The sequence below is a fragment of the Mesoplodon densirostris genome, chromosome 4 (assembly GCF_025265405.1).
Source record: "Mesoplodon densirostris isolate mMesDen1 chromosome 4, mMesDen1 primary haplotype, whole genome shotgun sequence".
In the NCBI taxonomy this organism is placed as follows: Eukaryota; Metazoa; Chordata; class Mammalia; order Artiodactyla; family Ziphiidae; genus Mesoplodon; species Mesoplodon densirostris.
The window spans coordinates 13,890,930-13,907,061 of NC_082664.1; the positions used below are offsets into that span (position 1 = coordinate 13,890,930).

Genomic DNA, 16,132 nt, shown 5'->3' on the forward strand with positions numbered 1-16,132 from the left:
AAGACTGTAAAGAAGAATAGCATTACATAATGAGAAAGGAGTCTATCTGACAAGAGAATATAACATTTGTAAATATTTATGCACCCAACATAGGAGCACTTAAATTTATAAAGCAAATACTAACAGATCTAAAGGGAAAAATAGCCAGCAATACAATAATAATAGGGGATTTTAATACCCCAATTACATCAATGATCATCCAGAGAGAAAATCAGTAAGGAAACATCAGCTTTAAAGGACACTTTAGAGCATACGGCATTAACAGATATATACAAAACATTCCATCCAAAAGCAGTGGAACATAAATTCTTCTTGAGGGCACATGCAACATTTTTCAGGATAAATCATATGCTATGCCACAAAACGAGTCTTAGTAAATTAAGAATACTGAAATCATATCAAGCATCTTTTGTGACCACAATGGTATGAAACGAAATCAATTATAAGAAGAAAACTGGAAAATTCACAAATATATGAAGATTAACAACATGCTGATAAACCAGTGGGTTAATGAAGAAATCAAAAGTGAAATTAAAAATACCTGAGACAGGGCTTCCCTGGTGGCGCAGTGGTTGAGAGTCTGCCTGCCGATGCAGGGGACACAGGTTCGTGCCCCGGTCCGGGAAGATCCCACATGCCACGGAGAGGCTAGGCCCGTGAGCCATGGCCGCTGAGCCTGAGCGTCCAGAGCCTGTGCTCCGCAACAGGAAAGGCCACAACAGTGAGAGGCCCGCATACTGCAAAAAAAAAAACAAAAACAAAAACCTGAGACAAATGAAAACTGAAATACAACATACCAAAATTTATGGGATGCAGTAAAAGCAAGTCTAAGAGGGAAATACAGTGATAAATGTTTGCCTCAAGAAACAACAACAACCTCAAACAAATAACTTTATACCTCAAAAAACTGGAAAAAGAAAAACAAAGCCCAAAGTTAGTAGAAGGAAGGAAATAACAAAGATCAGAGTGGAAATAAATGGAATACAGACTAAAAAGACAATAGAAAAGATCAATAAAACTAAGAGCTAGAAGTTGGTTCTCTGAAAAGATAAACTAAATTGGCCAACATTCAACCAGACTGACCAAAATAAAGAGAGGAATCAAAAAATAAGATCAGAAATTAAAAAGGAGACATTACAACTGATCCAAAGGGTGGTAAGAGACTACTATGAACAACTATAGAACAAACTGGACAACCTAGAAAAAATGAGTAAATTCCTAGAAACATACAACCTTCCAAAACTGAATTATGAAGAAATATAAAATCTGGATAGACCAACCATTAATAAGGAGACTGAATCAGTAATCAAACACTTCCCAACAAACAAAAGTCTAGGGCAAGACAACTTCACTGGTGAATTCTACCAAAACATTCAAGGAATAAATATAATTCCTACTCAAACTCTTCCAGAAATAAGAGGAAGAAACACTTCCAAACTCATTTTATGAGACCAGCATTACCCTGATAATGCAAAACCAGATAAGGATGCCACAAGAAAATTACAGACCAATATCACTGATGAACACAGATGCAAAAATCCTCAATAAAATATGAGCAAGACAAATTCAACTGTACATTAAAATGATCATATCCATTATCAAATGGGATCATTCCAGGGATGCAATCATGGTTCAAAGTCTTCAAATCAATCAATGTTACACCACATTAACAAAATGAAGGATAAAAATCATACATGCAGAAAAAGCATTTGACAAAATTCAACATCTGTTTATGGTAAAAACTCTCAACCAAGTGGGTAGAGAGGAAATATACCTCAACATAATAAAGGCCATCTATGACAAGGCCACAGCTAACATCATACTCAATTGTGAAAAGCTGAAAGCTTTTTCTCTAAGATGAGAAACAAGATAAAGATGCCTACTCTCACCACTTTTTTTTCAACATAGTATTACAAGTCCTAGCCAGAACAATTAGGCAAGAAAAAAAAAATAAAAGGTATCCAAATCAGAAAAGAAGAAGTAAAACTGTTACTGTTGGCAGATGACATATTATATATAGAAAATCCAAAAGACCCCAACAAAAAAACTACTAAACTAATAAAGGAATTCAGTAAAGTTGCAGGATACAACATCAATATACAAAATCTGCTGCATTTCTACAAACTAATAACTATCAGAAAGACAAATTAAGGAAATAATCCCATTTAAAATTGCATCAAAAAAGGGACTTCCCTGGTGGTGCAGTGGTTAAGAATCCGCTTGCCAATGCAGGGGACACAGGTTTGAGCCCTGGTCCAGGAAGATCTCACATTCCGCGGAGCAACTAAGCCTGTGAGCCATAACTACTGAGCCTGCAATCTAAAGAGCCTGCAAGCCACAACTACTGAACCCGTGCACCACAACTACTGAAGCCCGTGTACCTAGAGTCCGTGTTCTGCAACAAGATAAGCCACTGTAATGAGAAGCTCGTGCACCGCAATGAAGAGTAGCCCCCGCTCACCACAACTAGAGAAAGCCCGCACGCAGCAACGAAGACCCAACGCAACCAAAAAAAAAATATTGCATCAAAAAAAATAACATACTTAGGACTAAATTTAACCACGTAGGTGAAAGACCTATACCCTGAAAACTATTAAGACATTGATGAAAGAAATCAAAGACACAAATAAAATGGAAAGATATTCCATGTTCATGGATTGGAAGAATTAATATTGTTAAAATGTCCAAGCTGGGGCTTCCCTGGTGGCACAGTGGTTGAGAATCTGCCTGCCAATGCAGGGGACACGGGTTCAAGCCCTGGTCTGGGAAGATCCCACCTGCCGCAGAGCAACTGGGCCCGTGAGCCACAACTACTGAGCCTGCACGTCTGGAGCCTGTGCTCTGCAACAAGAGAGGCCGAGAGAGTGAGAGGCCTGCGGCCGCAATGAAGAATGGCCCCCGCTCACCGCAACTAGAGAAAGCCCTCCCACAGAAACGAAGACCCAACACAGCCAAAAATAAATAAATAAATAAATTTATTTATTTATTTATTTATTTTTAAAAAAATGTCTGAGCTACCCAAAACAATATACAGATTCAATGCAATCCCTATCAAAATTCCAATGGCACTTTCCACAGAAATAGGAAAAAATAATCCTAATATTTATATGAAACTATGAAGACCATGAATAGCCAAAGAAATGTTGAGAAAGAAGAACAAAGCTGGAGGCATTATACTTCCTGATTTCAAACTATATTACAATGCGGTAGCAATAAAAATAGAATGGTATTGAATAAAAACATCACATATGTCAATGGAACAGAATAGAGTCCAGAAATAAACCCACTCATATATGGTCAATTATTTTATGACACAGGAGCCAAAAATATGCAATGGGGAAAGGACGTTCTCTTCAATAAATGGTGTTGGGAAAACTGGACAGCTACCTGCAAAATAATGAAACTAGACCCCTATCTTATACCATACACAAAAACTAACTCAAAATAGATTGAGTTGAATGTAACACCTGAAAACAATAAAATTCTTAGAAGAAAACAGTAAGCTTCTTAACATCAATCTTGGCAATGACTTTCTAGATCTGACACCAAAAGCAAAGGCAACAAAAGCAAAAATAAACTCAGACTAAAAAGGTTCTGCACAGCAAAGAAAATCATCAACAAAATGAAAGGCAACTTATGGAATGGAAGAAAATATGTGCAAATCATATATCTGATAATGGGATTAAAATCCAAAATATATTAAAAAAACTCATACAACTCAACAGAAAAAAACCCAAATAATCCAATTTAAAAAATGGGCAAAGGACCTGAACAGACATTTTTCCAAAGAAGATATACGAATGGCCAACAGGTACATGAAAAGATGGTCAGCATCATTATAATCATTAAAGAAATGCAAATCAAAAACCCGAGAGATCACTTCACACCTGTTAGAATGGCTAGATTCAGAAAGATAAGAGATGACAAATGCTGGCAAAGATGTGAAGAAAAGGACTCCTGTGGATGGTTAGTGGGACTGTAAACGGGTATAGCTGCTATGGAAAACAGTACGGAGGTTCCTAAAAAAATTAAATATAGATTTACCATACGATCCAGCAATCCCACCTTGGGGTATATATGCAAAAGAACTGAAAGCAGGGTCTTGAAGTAATACTTGTACACCCATGTTCACAGGAGCATTATTCACAATAGCTAAAACATGGAAGCAACCCAAGTGTCCATCCACCGATGAATGGATAAGCAAAATTCAATATATACATACAATGGAATATTATTCAGCTTTAAAAAGGAAGGAAATTCTGCAATGTGCTACAACATGGTTGAATCTTGAGGACATTATGCTAAGTGAAATAAGCCAGTCACAAAAAGACAGATACTGTATGATTCCACTTAGAGTAGTCAAAATAATAAAGACAGAAAATAGAATTAGGTTTGCCAGGGGCTAGAGGGAGGGAGAATGGAAAATTATAGGTATAGAGTCAGATTTACAAGATGAAGAGAGCTACGGGGATGGATGGCGGTGAGGACTGCACAACAAAGTGAATGTATTTAATAAAATTAATTAAATTGTACTCAACTGTGCACTTAAAAATGGCTAAGATGGTAAATTTTATGTTGTGTATTTTAACACAAAAAATTTAATTATGAAATTAACATATGTTCATCATAACAAAAAGTAATTACAGACATTAACAAATACCCAGTCTCCCCCCCTCCTCAAAGTTGTACTAATTATTTAAGCTCCTATCAAATTACAGAGAAGCCATTAGCTTACATTGCTGAGCCAGCATTTTCTGAGAAGGGGAGAAAATTCCTTTAGCAGAATGAAGAACATAATTAAAATACTACTTCTGTCTAAGAAGCAATGTATAAAGTAAAGAAATTATTTCTCATGCAGAAATGAACAAGAAAAAAATGTAAGTCTCAGACACATGGACTGAAAGCCAAGGTCTGGAGGGACAGGCAGGGGGATAGAGGGCTACTGCTTAGTGTTTAGTAGATGGCCTGTGTGTTTGCTTCCTGAAGCTTACGCCCCAACCCGATGGAGACTTAGGGGAAACAACTCTTATTAAAGTAGTGGTAGAAGGGGGCAAAAGATGAGACGACAGTGAGGAAGATACCTTTATAGACCCTTTTACATGCATCACCTGAACCTCAAAATTACTCTGTAACGTCATACAGGGAAAATGTTCTTATTCTGATTTTATGGAGTAAGAGGATTTCTAGGAAGTGCCTCGTCCAGGTCATCCAGCCCTTTGAAGCCTTCCACCCCTGCAACCTGGGCACCATCCAGTTTACCTGACACGCTGCCTCATGTAGGAACAATGATGCTGAGCCAGCTCCTTCTGAATGGGGTGAGATAGGGTTGAGCCAAAGAACTGCTGATGCATCAATGATAATGAATCAACACAGCAGCTAACTGAGCCCAAAACAGAAATTCCTGACGTGTTTGTGGCGCAGGGACTGTCAGTATCCCCTGGTGACAAATTCTCTCCCCAGGAAGGGAAATGTCTTACCACAAATGTCAGAAAGCATTTGTCCAATGTATTTCTCAGTGTGAAAGATTATGCTTATCAAATACCTTTTTTTTTTTTTTTTTGCGGTACGCGGGCCTCTCACTGCTGTGGCCTCTCCCGTTGCAGAGCACAGGCTCCCGATGCGCAGGTTCAGCGGCCATGGCTCACGGGCCCAGCCGCTCCGCGGCATGTGGGTTCTTCCCGGACCGGGGCACGAACCCGTGTCCCCTACATCGGCAGGCGGACTCTCAACCACTGCGCCAGCAGGGAAGCCCTTATCAAATAACTTTAAAGATCACCTCCTTGTCTTTCCAGAAGAGTTGGAGTCAATGTGAAAAAAATTTTGCGTGCACAGAACGGGGCTTCTAAACAGAGATGGGCATAGATACACATTTTACCTATTTTCCAACTGATTTTACAATATAGGCAATTAAGTAATCAAGGAATTAATGAATTTCCGGTGCACAAGAAAACCACATAAGCTCGAAATTTTAGTTCTTCTGCAGTCTCCCGCTTTCTTTTCTGTCACCCTGACTTCCTCACTTCTCTTTAACGACCCCCCAGCCGACTTGGCTACTGGGGCCACAATCTCACCCCCTCTCACCAGCTCAACAAGATACTGCACAACTCGGCTGCAATACTACACTTCACCGGTAGATGTCGCAGCCCCAACACTTGACAGAGTCTACGTTCACATTACTGACAAGCAAACCAGCAGCCATTTAGCGCCTACTGTATACTCGCCGACAATTATGCTAGGCGCTTTCAGGTCAATACCGCACCGGTGGGCTCATCTGGGAAACGAGTGAGGATTCGATTCGTTAAATCGTATAAAGTGTTTTGCATAATGACTAAATCGTAGTGTCAAATTATTACCGGCCCAAGGTGAGGCGGCGGAGACCACCCGGGGTCCACTGCAGCCGTCTCAGCAGCGAGCTCGGCGTCTGGGCCCAGGGCTTGCTTTCCATCCAGTTGGGGCACTTGTCCTTTTTCCTGTCGCCTACCACCAAGCTGCTGGTACGTCCTCCAAGTTGGGATCCGGAATTTGGCTCCCCTCTGGCAAAGTGGCGGTGGTGTTGGTGGGTGGAAGAAAGGGTGTCACAGCTGGGGCGGGTCCAGGTCGGGGCAGCCTCATCACCGCTTTCCTGCGGGCACTTCTAAAAGGCGGGCAGCCTGGGAGGTGGCACGGTGGGGAGCAAGAGGTCGCGCTCCTAAGGTCTAAACTCAACACAAACTTTCCTCCTTTGACTTCCGGGCCTGCGCTCTACCTGCCCGCGAGACCGACCCCAGCACCTGAGGCACGCGGGCTTGGCCCTACCGCCACGGAGCCGGGCGGGGCCTCGGCAGCACCTGGGAGGCTGCACTTTCCTGGGGCCGCCAGTCTCGGGCTGGTGGGTTTCGCTGGGCCCCCAGCGTACCCGGGTCGACTTCGGCGGGCAGGGCGCCCCGGTCACCCGCCTCCCGGGGGAAGCGCAGGCCGGGACCCACGCTCCAGCGCTCCGGCCCGCACTTGGCGCTGGGGCCCTGTGGCCGACGCACACGCGCAGAGAGGAGCCAAGTGCTGGGGCCCCAAGCGCGCGGAGGCTGCGCTCGGCGTAGGCGCGCGGCGGCCGCCCCAGGTGCCGGCAGCCGGGTCGCCCCCTCCCCCTACGCACGTGCGGGCCGCCGCCCCCTCCGGGCGACCCGCGCAGCCGCGCCCGCGCCCGGGCGCCTGGCCCCGGCACCGCGAGGCGGCGCGCCAACAGCCCAGGGCCGCCGAGGGGCGGAGCCGCTGTCCGCATTGTTCCTCCCCGAGCGGCGGGCCCTCCCCTTCCCCCAGTCCCGGGCGGGGCGCGGGGCCGCCGAAGCCGCGGAACGTGGGCTCGCGCCCCGCCTTTGTCTCCCGGGCGCGAGCCGCCGCAGCCCCGCGCCCGCCGCTCGCTGCCAGAGCCGCTTTGTGACGCGGCGCGGGGGACGGGGACGCGGGGCGCGGACCCGGCGGGCGCAGCCTCAGCATGGACGTGACCGTCTCGGAGCTCATGGAGCTCTTCCTGCAGAGCCCGCTGGTGACCTGGGTGAGTGTGCCCGGCCCCTCGCCCCATTGTTGGGGCACTAGCTCCTCTCCCGCCCGCCTGCAGTCGCAGCAGACCCGACCCGGCTGGGGCCCCGGAAAGCTCTTGGACACAGAGGATTCATCAGGTGCCCCCGGCCGGTCATCGAGTGTCCCGGAGTCCGGGGGTATTTCCAGCTCTGGAGCCGGCGCGCCCGGTGCAGGACCCCGCCGCGCTCTCGGCCCGGCTAGGGGCTGAGCGGGTACACCTGTTCCCACCGGGGCGTTGGGCCGGAGGCCCTGGAGCGACACTCTTCTGGTGCTCACCCTGGCCCCGCATGGCTTTGACCATTAGAGAAAAGGACCCATTCCCCAAAATATCCTCGTGTAGTTTCTGAACCCCTGAGACCAGCGGGTGGATGGCGGTGGGGATTAGGGGGTTCCCAGTGAGAACGTGTACAGGCTGCGCTGGGCGCACTGATTTCCAGTGGATTTGAGACGTGAGAAATTTATTGAAAAGTCCCTTTTATTTTTTTTCCCCCCTCTGACACGCCGGAGAAAAGTGGCGAGGAAGTTTTCTTTTTGCTGTCTCGCGTCTGTTGCTTGGCGCGGGGAGGGGAGCGAGGCCCTGGAGAAGGGAAGGGTGCTGTTGAAGGGTGGGTGGTCTTGGGTGACCCCCTCCTGCCCACAGGGGCTCTGCCCGCTTGGAGAGCTTTAGACTGTGCGCGTGGAGGTGACTTTTCCTGCCTTTCTCTCCGCGTCCCCTCCCCGCAGGTGAAAACTTTTGGCCCCTTCGGAAGCGGCAACCAGGACAACCTGACAATGTACATGGATTTAGCGGACGGCATCTTTTTGAACCAAATCATGTTGCAAATGTAAGTTATATTCGGGGAGGAAGGAAGGAGGGAATGATGCCTCAGCAAGTCGAACTTTAAGGTTGTAGAAATGGAATGTGAAGTTGCAGTGGAGGGTTCTTTGCACATCGGGCCACTGGTTATCTCAGCATTAACGTGTCTTTTCGTCGTTTGTGGGGTATGGAGAACTCCAGGACAGTGGGTTGGCAGCTTGTTTGATGAAAGGAATTTGAAATTGAGTGACTGTCATCCACATGGTGTAGATAGTGCAATTGACTTCGAACTCAGGGACTTGATTGTTGTTTGAGTAATGACACGAAAAAAACCCTTTCTTTTGGGGGGCAAGGAACTGTAACGGAGAGTGTCTGGTTACAGGAAGTGTCGGGTGGGACCGGAGCATCCGTGAGTGACTATAAAGTTTCATTCGAGGTCAGGACGCCTGTGTTTCTGAGCTCCCCTTCATCTTCCATTTTCGGTTGCCCCAGAGCAAGTACAGTTGGTGAAGTCCCTTCTCAGGAACTGGATCGAAAGTCACTGTGTTGGGGGAGGCGCAGGGAGCCAGAATACTGTGGTGCTGTTTGTCTTGAAGCTTGAGGCTTAAACAGGGTCTTGGTGGAAGTTACACTTGCTAGCATGTTGGTCTGACCACATCCTTTCCTGTTGCTGAATTCTGCAGAGCCTGTCTGATTGACAGCCTGCCACATGTAGGTGTTGGCTCCTGCCGCTGCTTTCTGTTTTTAACTCACGCACTGCAAGGAACATATTGGCACTGAGTGTCAGTATGATTCACAGGCACTTGAAGCAAAATAAAACATCCTGATGTTCTCTGTGGATCAGGCCCTTATGCTCACCTACTCACCTGCAACCAAGCAAGTTGTCATACTGGAGCATGAACCCGTTAGCTGATGAGAATCAGCTTCGTTTTTGGCCCGCGTGGGAGGAGTAACAGTCAGCTTTGGTATATTCAGAAAGTGGTTGAAATACATCTACCTACAAAGATCTATTTTAAAAAATTTCCCGAGAACATTGCTTCTTTGGTTTAAGAAGTTACCTGATGTCGTGCTCTGGGAGAGACATCTCAGTCTTAATGGTTTTTTTTGTTTGTTTGTTTTTTTAAGGCACTACCACTGTTACCAGTCTTGAGTTTGATTAGATTCTAAAGAGACAAATCTGTTGTCAGCTTTGGCAGCACGTCTCCAAGAACATTGGTGAGAGGGAGTTTTCCTCGGGTTGTCTTGTGGCATATTCAGGTTCTGGCACCTCTTCCCCCCTCATCCTGTTAGACCCCGAAAATTGCTGGATTCCATGGGTACAGCAACCAGTGAAACTTAGAGCTGTCCTGTTTAATTAAAAAAAAGCAGCAGTGTCCCCCAGCCTTTTCATTCAGCTTTTACACCCAGGCGAGGGGAGAACAAAAGCCCTGGGACTGTTTCTCTTTCTTCCCTGACCTTTGGAATTCCTGAAGCGTTTACCACTTGCCTGTAAATCAGGAAACCCTGTTGGACCATTCCTTTGAGAAATGCCAGCTCATCACTTGTTCACACTCGGCTCGCGGCTAAATTCAGTTTGAAGGGCTTCTCCCTTTCCCTTGACACTTTTAAACGTTATTTTCTCCTCTGTGCTTCACCGAGGTAATCGTGCTGGAAGTGGGAACTGATATGTTTGCAGCTCTTCAGGCCTCAAGCAGTGCTTCTGGGTCCTCTGGCCAGGGTTGGACACCGAGGAGGGGACAGTGGGGAAGACGGGTGGCTTTCCAGAAGGAGGAAATCAGGGAGGGAGAGGCACAAGCCGCGCGCAGTTTACTGACTGACTGATCGCAAGGATCCTGCTCCAGGTGATAGAAATCAGAGCATTGTTTGCTCTTGAAAGTGGGCAGGACTTGACTGGAAAGGGGGCACGAGTGAACTTCTGAGGGTGGTAGAAATGTTCCATCTATTGACTGGAGTATATTTCATCTTTCAAAACTCATCAAGGTGTAACTTAAGATATATGCATTTCACCCTAAATGTAAAAGTTACCTCAAGGGGACTTCCTGGGTGGTCCAGTGGTTAAGACTCTGTGCTTCCAATGTAGGGGGTGCGGATTCGATCCCTGATCGGGGAACTAAGATCCCACATAAAAAATTACCTCAAGAAAAAAAAAAAAAAAAAAACAACGAATTTCAACCCTAGTGTTGAAAGCCTAGATAGCCAGCTTGGGTTCAAATCCTAGGTCTCTCTCATGCACGCTTTGTGACGCTGGGCACATCACTCAACCTCTCAGTTTCCTCACCTGTAAAGCTGGAGGGAAAGTACCTTCCTTAAGGGATGGCTGTGAGGATTAAATGATGTCAGTAATTAGCACAGTGCCTGCCACTTAATAGGTATTGGCGTTGGTTATGTAGTTATGTATCCTCCTTCTTAATCCAGAAGGGATTTGGGGCACCCCCTAAGAGTTCTTTTTTTTTTTCTTTTCTGTCTACTTTTCTCCTACATTCCTCGTCTCCTAGATTACCGCATACTTCTTAGCCTTAGCTCTCTCCCAACAAGATCTAGGGCAAAACTGGACTCTGGGACCCACATCCTAGCCCCACATCTAATACTACTTAAGCCAAGCCTGTTTTCACTTCTCCCAAGTGGAGGCATGTTAGCAGGTGGGTGATAAGGCTGTTCTGCCTTATCGCCCATGCTAGTAACCCCAGCTGTGTTCAGTTCACCTATTTTGATAAATTCTCTCCAAGTTGGTAGGACCTGAGAAAATTGCAGAGAGCAGTGTGCTAACCTGTTGCTGGAGTTCAGATAAGAGGCGTGTTACCTAACACTTCAGAGCCATATGGAGGCTGGCTGGGGGTCACGTGACTGCACCTGGGCATTGTCTCTGGCAACTGAAGAAGGCTGCGGTAGTAGTCTCTGGGCCCTGGCCTCCTAGTGACATCAGTGCCTGGAAGCTGGAAAGCCCTGTGGGCTCAGCTTTCAGGGGAGGCCCAGGTCTAGGAGAATTCCTGAATGAAAGTGAGGCATTGAGTGGCGTGGATGGAGATGCTTGGGAAAACTTGCTGAATAGCTCCTCTGTAAATGCAGTGTCTCTGGGTACCTACTGGTAGTCAAGGGAAAAACTAGGTGTCTGATTCACTTTGGACACATTTTTCACGGTCTCATAGGAAAATCAAGAGCTTCGACTCTAGCATCAGGTAGACAAGTTCAAATCCTCCCTCTGCCACTTACAGTGCTCTTATCTTGGGCAAGTTACTTAAACTCTCTAAGCCTCAATCTCCTGATTTGTAATAAGGGGGATGGTATTTTATGGATTTGGGGAGGATTAAATAAGATTATGCATCATGCATGTATAGGAAATGCCCAACAAATGTCAATCATCATTATTGTTAGCGTGCAGCCCAGATCTGGGTTTGTGTGTGTGTGCCCACGTGCGTGTGATGGTGTACATCTGTGTACGTGAGAGTGGACACCTGAATTGATGCAATGGCTGTTGAGTTCAGCTGAGAACTTAGGACTGGCTGGGGCTGAGCTTGTGCCTAGGCAAGGCCTGCGTTAAATCCAGCACTGTTTGCTTTGTTCAGACTCCTTTCTAACCCCTTGTACTAGCTGCAAAATTATGGATAATATATTAGTTATTCAGAAGTTGGAAATAGCCTCAGACCAATGCGAGAGTTTCTTAGACTTCTCAAAAGCGTTTGAATGATCATTTTTTTCCTTAGTGTGCTGGAAGAGGAGTTATGTTCCCATTTTGCAGATGTAAAAGCTGAGGATAAAGGGGCAGATACTGATTAGTTGAATGAGTTTGTGTTGGTGCTAGAGAGTTGGAGCAAAAAAGATTTTTACTCATGAACTTGAGTGATATTCTTTCATGGCTGCAGCATATGACACTCTTCATGGGGCCTTTGAGTCTGTAAAATATTACACAAAAACATTCACATTTGTTGGAGGGAGGTCGGAACATACAGATGAGCAAAGCAAACATTGCCTATAATTTTACGATGACGAGGTAGCAGAATTAATATTTTGGTGTTTCCCAGATGTTGTCTATGGTATATACGTATAATATATGTTCCTAATGTACTCTTATACAAATTTGGCCTCAGGCTACTGTTTAACACCTTTTTTTATTAATCTGTGATAGATTATCAACATCTCCATCATCTGTATCAAACATAGTTTCTCCATTCAGGGTTTTTTGGATTCAGTTTTAAATTTAGGAAGTCTTTGGAATATGATGGCAAGTTGGGGGCTGGCCTTTTCACAAAGGAGGGAGGCAAGGTTGCTATATATCTAAATTATAGTTCTCTTTAAAATTTTAGGGAGAGTTGATTTCTTTTTTTCACGTTAAGTTTTTATCAGAAGGAAGCCCCGGGGGCCCACACTTTGGACTTGTATCTCTCCAAGTTCGGACAAGCTACCAGATGCTTTGTTGCACCCTTGTCTCTCTCCTGTCCTCTGACATCCTGATGTGGGGCTGTGTGGCTTTGCTTTCTAGGGCTGTCATACAAAGAAGATCCTTATTCTCAATCATGGCTTTCAGGGAAACAGTCTTGCCGTGGTTCTTTGATGTGCTCTTCCTGTGATCAAGAACCAGGTACCACGTGTGCCAGTGCGGACCTGGCCTCCCTAGAATGATAACCTTTTAGTGCTGGAAGGATCCTGTGGTCATCTTGCAGATGAGCACAGTGGGGCCCAGAGAACTTTGGCCAGTCCTGGCCCCATTTCCAAACCAGAATCAGTAGCTCCTAACCCACTTCCTGCTGAGGGACAGGTCGGGTTTACACAGTGCTGGGCAGAGTGGGCATAGGCCGTCCTTCACCATAATTGACTTTTGTTCGATTTGTTTCCTAATCTCTCTTTACCCTGAGAGCCTGATTTAAAGGAGGGAGTGCTAATGATCATGATAATTAGTCTAATTATTCATATAGAACCCCCTCCCCAACCCCCGTCACCTGACAGCCTCCCAGGCCCTGACCCTGGATCCTGGGTGTGTGTTGTGCCATTACCTGTGCAGGGAATGTCCACATGTTTGCCAAGGTCTTCCAGCTTCTGGCACTCCTCAGGGAGTCCCCATCTGACTTAATGAAAGCTGGGACTACAATAACAACAAAACAGAAAAAGCCCTGCATGTTCTCGAAGTTCTGCTATTTTAGGAAGCATGTTTGTTACTTTATGAAATTGCTTCTCATCTCTTAAGGTGTCTATAGTAAAGGGAAGAGAACTGCATCCTTGAGATAAATTACTTTGTCGTGCTAGGTGCACTTTTGTAGCTAAAATGCCTTTGTGGTTTCAATTCTGAATGCCTCCTCTGCTGCTAAATTAATTGCCACTGAACTGTTAACCTTCGTTTTCTCAGTAATGAATGGCTCCAGAAGAAACATGTAACATGTAAATGGCTTGGCCAGATTCTAGTACTGTGTGGGGACAATAAGAAACATTGTCCCCGGGCTTCCCTGGTGGTGCAGTGGTTGAGAGTCTGCCTGCCGATGCAGGGGATACGGGTTCGTGCCCCAGTCCAGGAGGATCCCACATGCCGCGGAGCAGCTAGGCCCGTGAGCCATGGCCGCTGGGCCTGTGCGTCCGGAGCCTGTGTTCCGCAATGGGAGAGGCCACAACGGTGGGAGGCCCGCGTACCGCAAAAAAAAAAAAAAAGAAACGTTGTCCCAGGACAGTTGAAAAGAGGTCCTCTGGTTGTCCCAAGGAGCCCATGTGACTGTTTTAGGAGATACAGGATGATTGAATAAAGTTCATGGCTGATTATTGCATGTGATTCATAAAGGGGATTGCATATACACAATACAGTGTAGGGACTCATAGTGTTGATATCAAATATTTACTTAATGGTTGAATTTTAAACAGCTTGTGTTATTAAGAAATTGTGCTTATAGTGGCATTTGAAATAATTTCTATTTTTTTCCTGTTTGTCAACTTTGTATAAATTATTGGCTTTGAATGAGCTGAATGGCATTGAAATTGATTTGCTTAACTCCCCAAATTCCCCTTCTTGTGCTATCATCATCATCATCATCATCATCATCATCATCATCATCATCATCATCGAGGGGCCCGAGTACCGAGGAAGGAGGAAGAGGCCTGTCTCTCCTCCATCACAGCAGCCCCTGGGAGGCTCAGCACCCTTAGCACAGGGCTCGGATGACAGAAGAAACTGTGAAGACAGCCCTCATTTGAATGAAACATCCTTTGTGGTGCCTTGGGACAGTCGAATGGCAGGGAGGGCTATGTTAGGAAAAGCTGTGTGGGGTACATGGGGAGAGGGAAGAGAAATCCGTTCCGTTGAGTCTGTGCTCTTCAAATAGGAGATATTTTTGACACTGAGAATTTTTGAGAAATGTCCTGTATGTAGATGAGTGAAATTATAAATCACTTAATTCAGATTTCTAGTTTCATCCCAAGCAGACCTGACTTTTGCCTGAGATTGGAAAATAAATGACCCTTTGGGGGTTTCCCACATGAATTATTTGTGTCTCTTCACATTTCTCTTAGAGTGTGTTGTACATCACGTAGTATCGCATACTCATGGTGATGGGTTTTTGAGATAGAATTGTGCCCCTGGCATGTAAATCACAGGCAAGAGCAATTCGGTGACAGGCAGGAGACCGGTTTGAAATGGAACATTAATGATTTTACTGGTTTATGAAGTCAGAAAGTGTACTATTTTCCCCTTTTCCATCTTTCTTGATATTTCACGTATTTTGCTCTGGTCAGCTTTGAATCCTTTTTAATCTTCAAATATATTTGGGGGTAGGTTATTGATGTTTACACAGTGCCACTTTTGGGTCTGCACTGACACTTGGTTGTTTATGGGTGCTCTGGGGCCAGAAATAACATTGCTTAAGGGCCGGTGGGGGGCTAGGTGCTTGGGGGGGACAGGAGGTGATGTGGCTCCCTGGAGGTCCACGGCTTGGCAGTGTGGCAGAATTAGGACTTGACTTGAGCCACTCGGTCACAGCTGCATAGTAACCTAGGCTTGGAGTGGACCGAACGCGCAGTAGCGGCTGGGGTAGGATGGGGTGTGACGGATGCTGGGAGATGCAGTTTTCCATTCCCGTTTTTCTCCCCCTAGAGATCCCAGGCCAACAAATCAGCGCATCAACAAACACGTCAACAATGATGTGAATCTTCGCATTCAGAACTTGACCATCTTGGTGAGAAACATTAAGACCTACTACCAGGTAAGGCGGGCCCCCAGGTAAGGCGGGCCCCCCCGCGCCGCCCTCCCTGGGTTCTGTGCGTCCGGCAATACCGTCATTTGAACGGTTTCCCCACAGGAAGCCGAGAGGAAATGGTGGTCAGGCATCTGCTTGTTGAAACTTGGTGTGTTTGCACATGCATCCCTTTTTTTGGCATTGTGAGAAGGGTCAGAGGTGGGATGGCTCTACTTTGTCCAGGGAATGTTCTTTGAGCCGTGTGCAAAGCATCGTGCCTGGTGCTGTGAGGGCCCCAGAGACGAGCCTTGGTTCGCAGCCACGGCCCAAGCACACAGTCGAGTGGGGACTGGCTGGCACGGGCTCTGGGAGGGGCAGCCTGACACGGTTGTCACCCACAGCTCCGTGAGTCTGTACAGGAGTGATTCAAAGGGTTGAGGGAGAGAAGGGACCACAGAAGGGTTATGTTCAGGCCAAATATATAATCAGTGAGCGCCCAGCTGGCAGACAGGAGCGCCGGGTTCACAGTATGGGATGTCTGCTTGTGAAATGCTCCCCATATCCCATTAGCAGGTAGTCGGTGGGGTCAGCCAAGAAGGCCCAAAGGGGGAAGGGCTGTGAAAATCCCCAT

General features: G+C 46.2%; 1 protein-coding gene across 4 annotated transcripts in view; it reads left to right on the top strand.

The window, feature by feature from the left end:
* The first annotated feature begins 7,314 nt into the window (after positions 1 to 7,314).
* The window catches only part of CCDC88C (coiled-coil domain containing 88C), a 126,988-nt gene continuing 118,170 nt past the window's right edge, over positions 7,315 to 16,132 (top strand). For 3 of the 4 annotated variants that reach the window (XR_009531696.1, XM_060095723.1, XM_060095726.1), the window contains exons 1-3: positions 7,315 to 7,531; positions 8,281 to 8,381; positions 15,420 to 15,528. Coding sequence is in view for 2 of the 4 variants with exons in the window: in XM_060095723.1 (XP_059951706.1) it covers positions 7,472 to 7,531; positions 8,281 to 8,381; positions 15,420 to 15,528 (270 nt within the window). In the remaining 2 variants the exon portion in view is untranslated. Of the gene's footprint in view, positions 7,532 to 8,280; positions 8,382 to 15,419; positions 15,529 to 16,132 lie in introns of those variants that run through there. The other variant, XM_060095725.1, reaches the window with a different exon arrangement.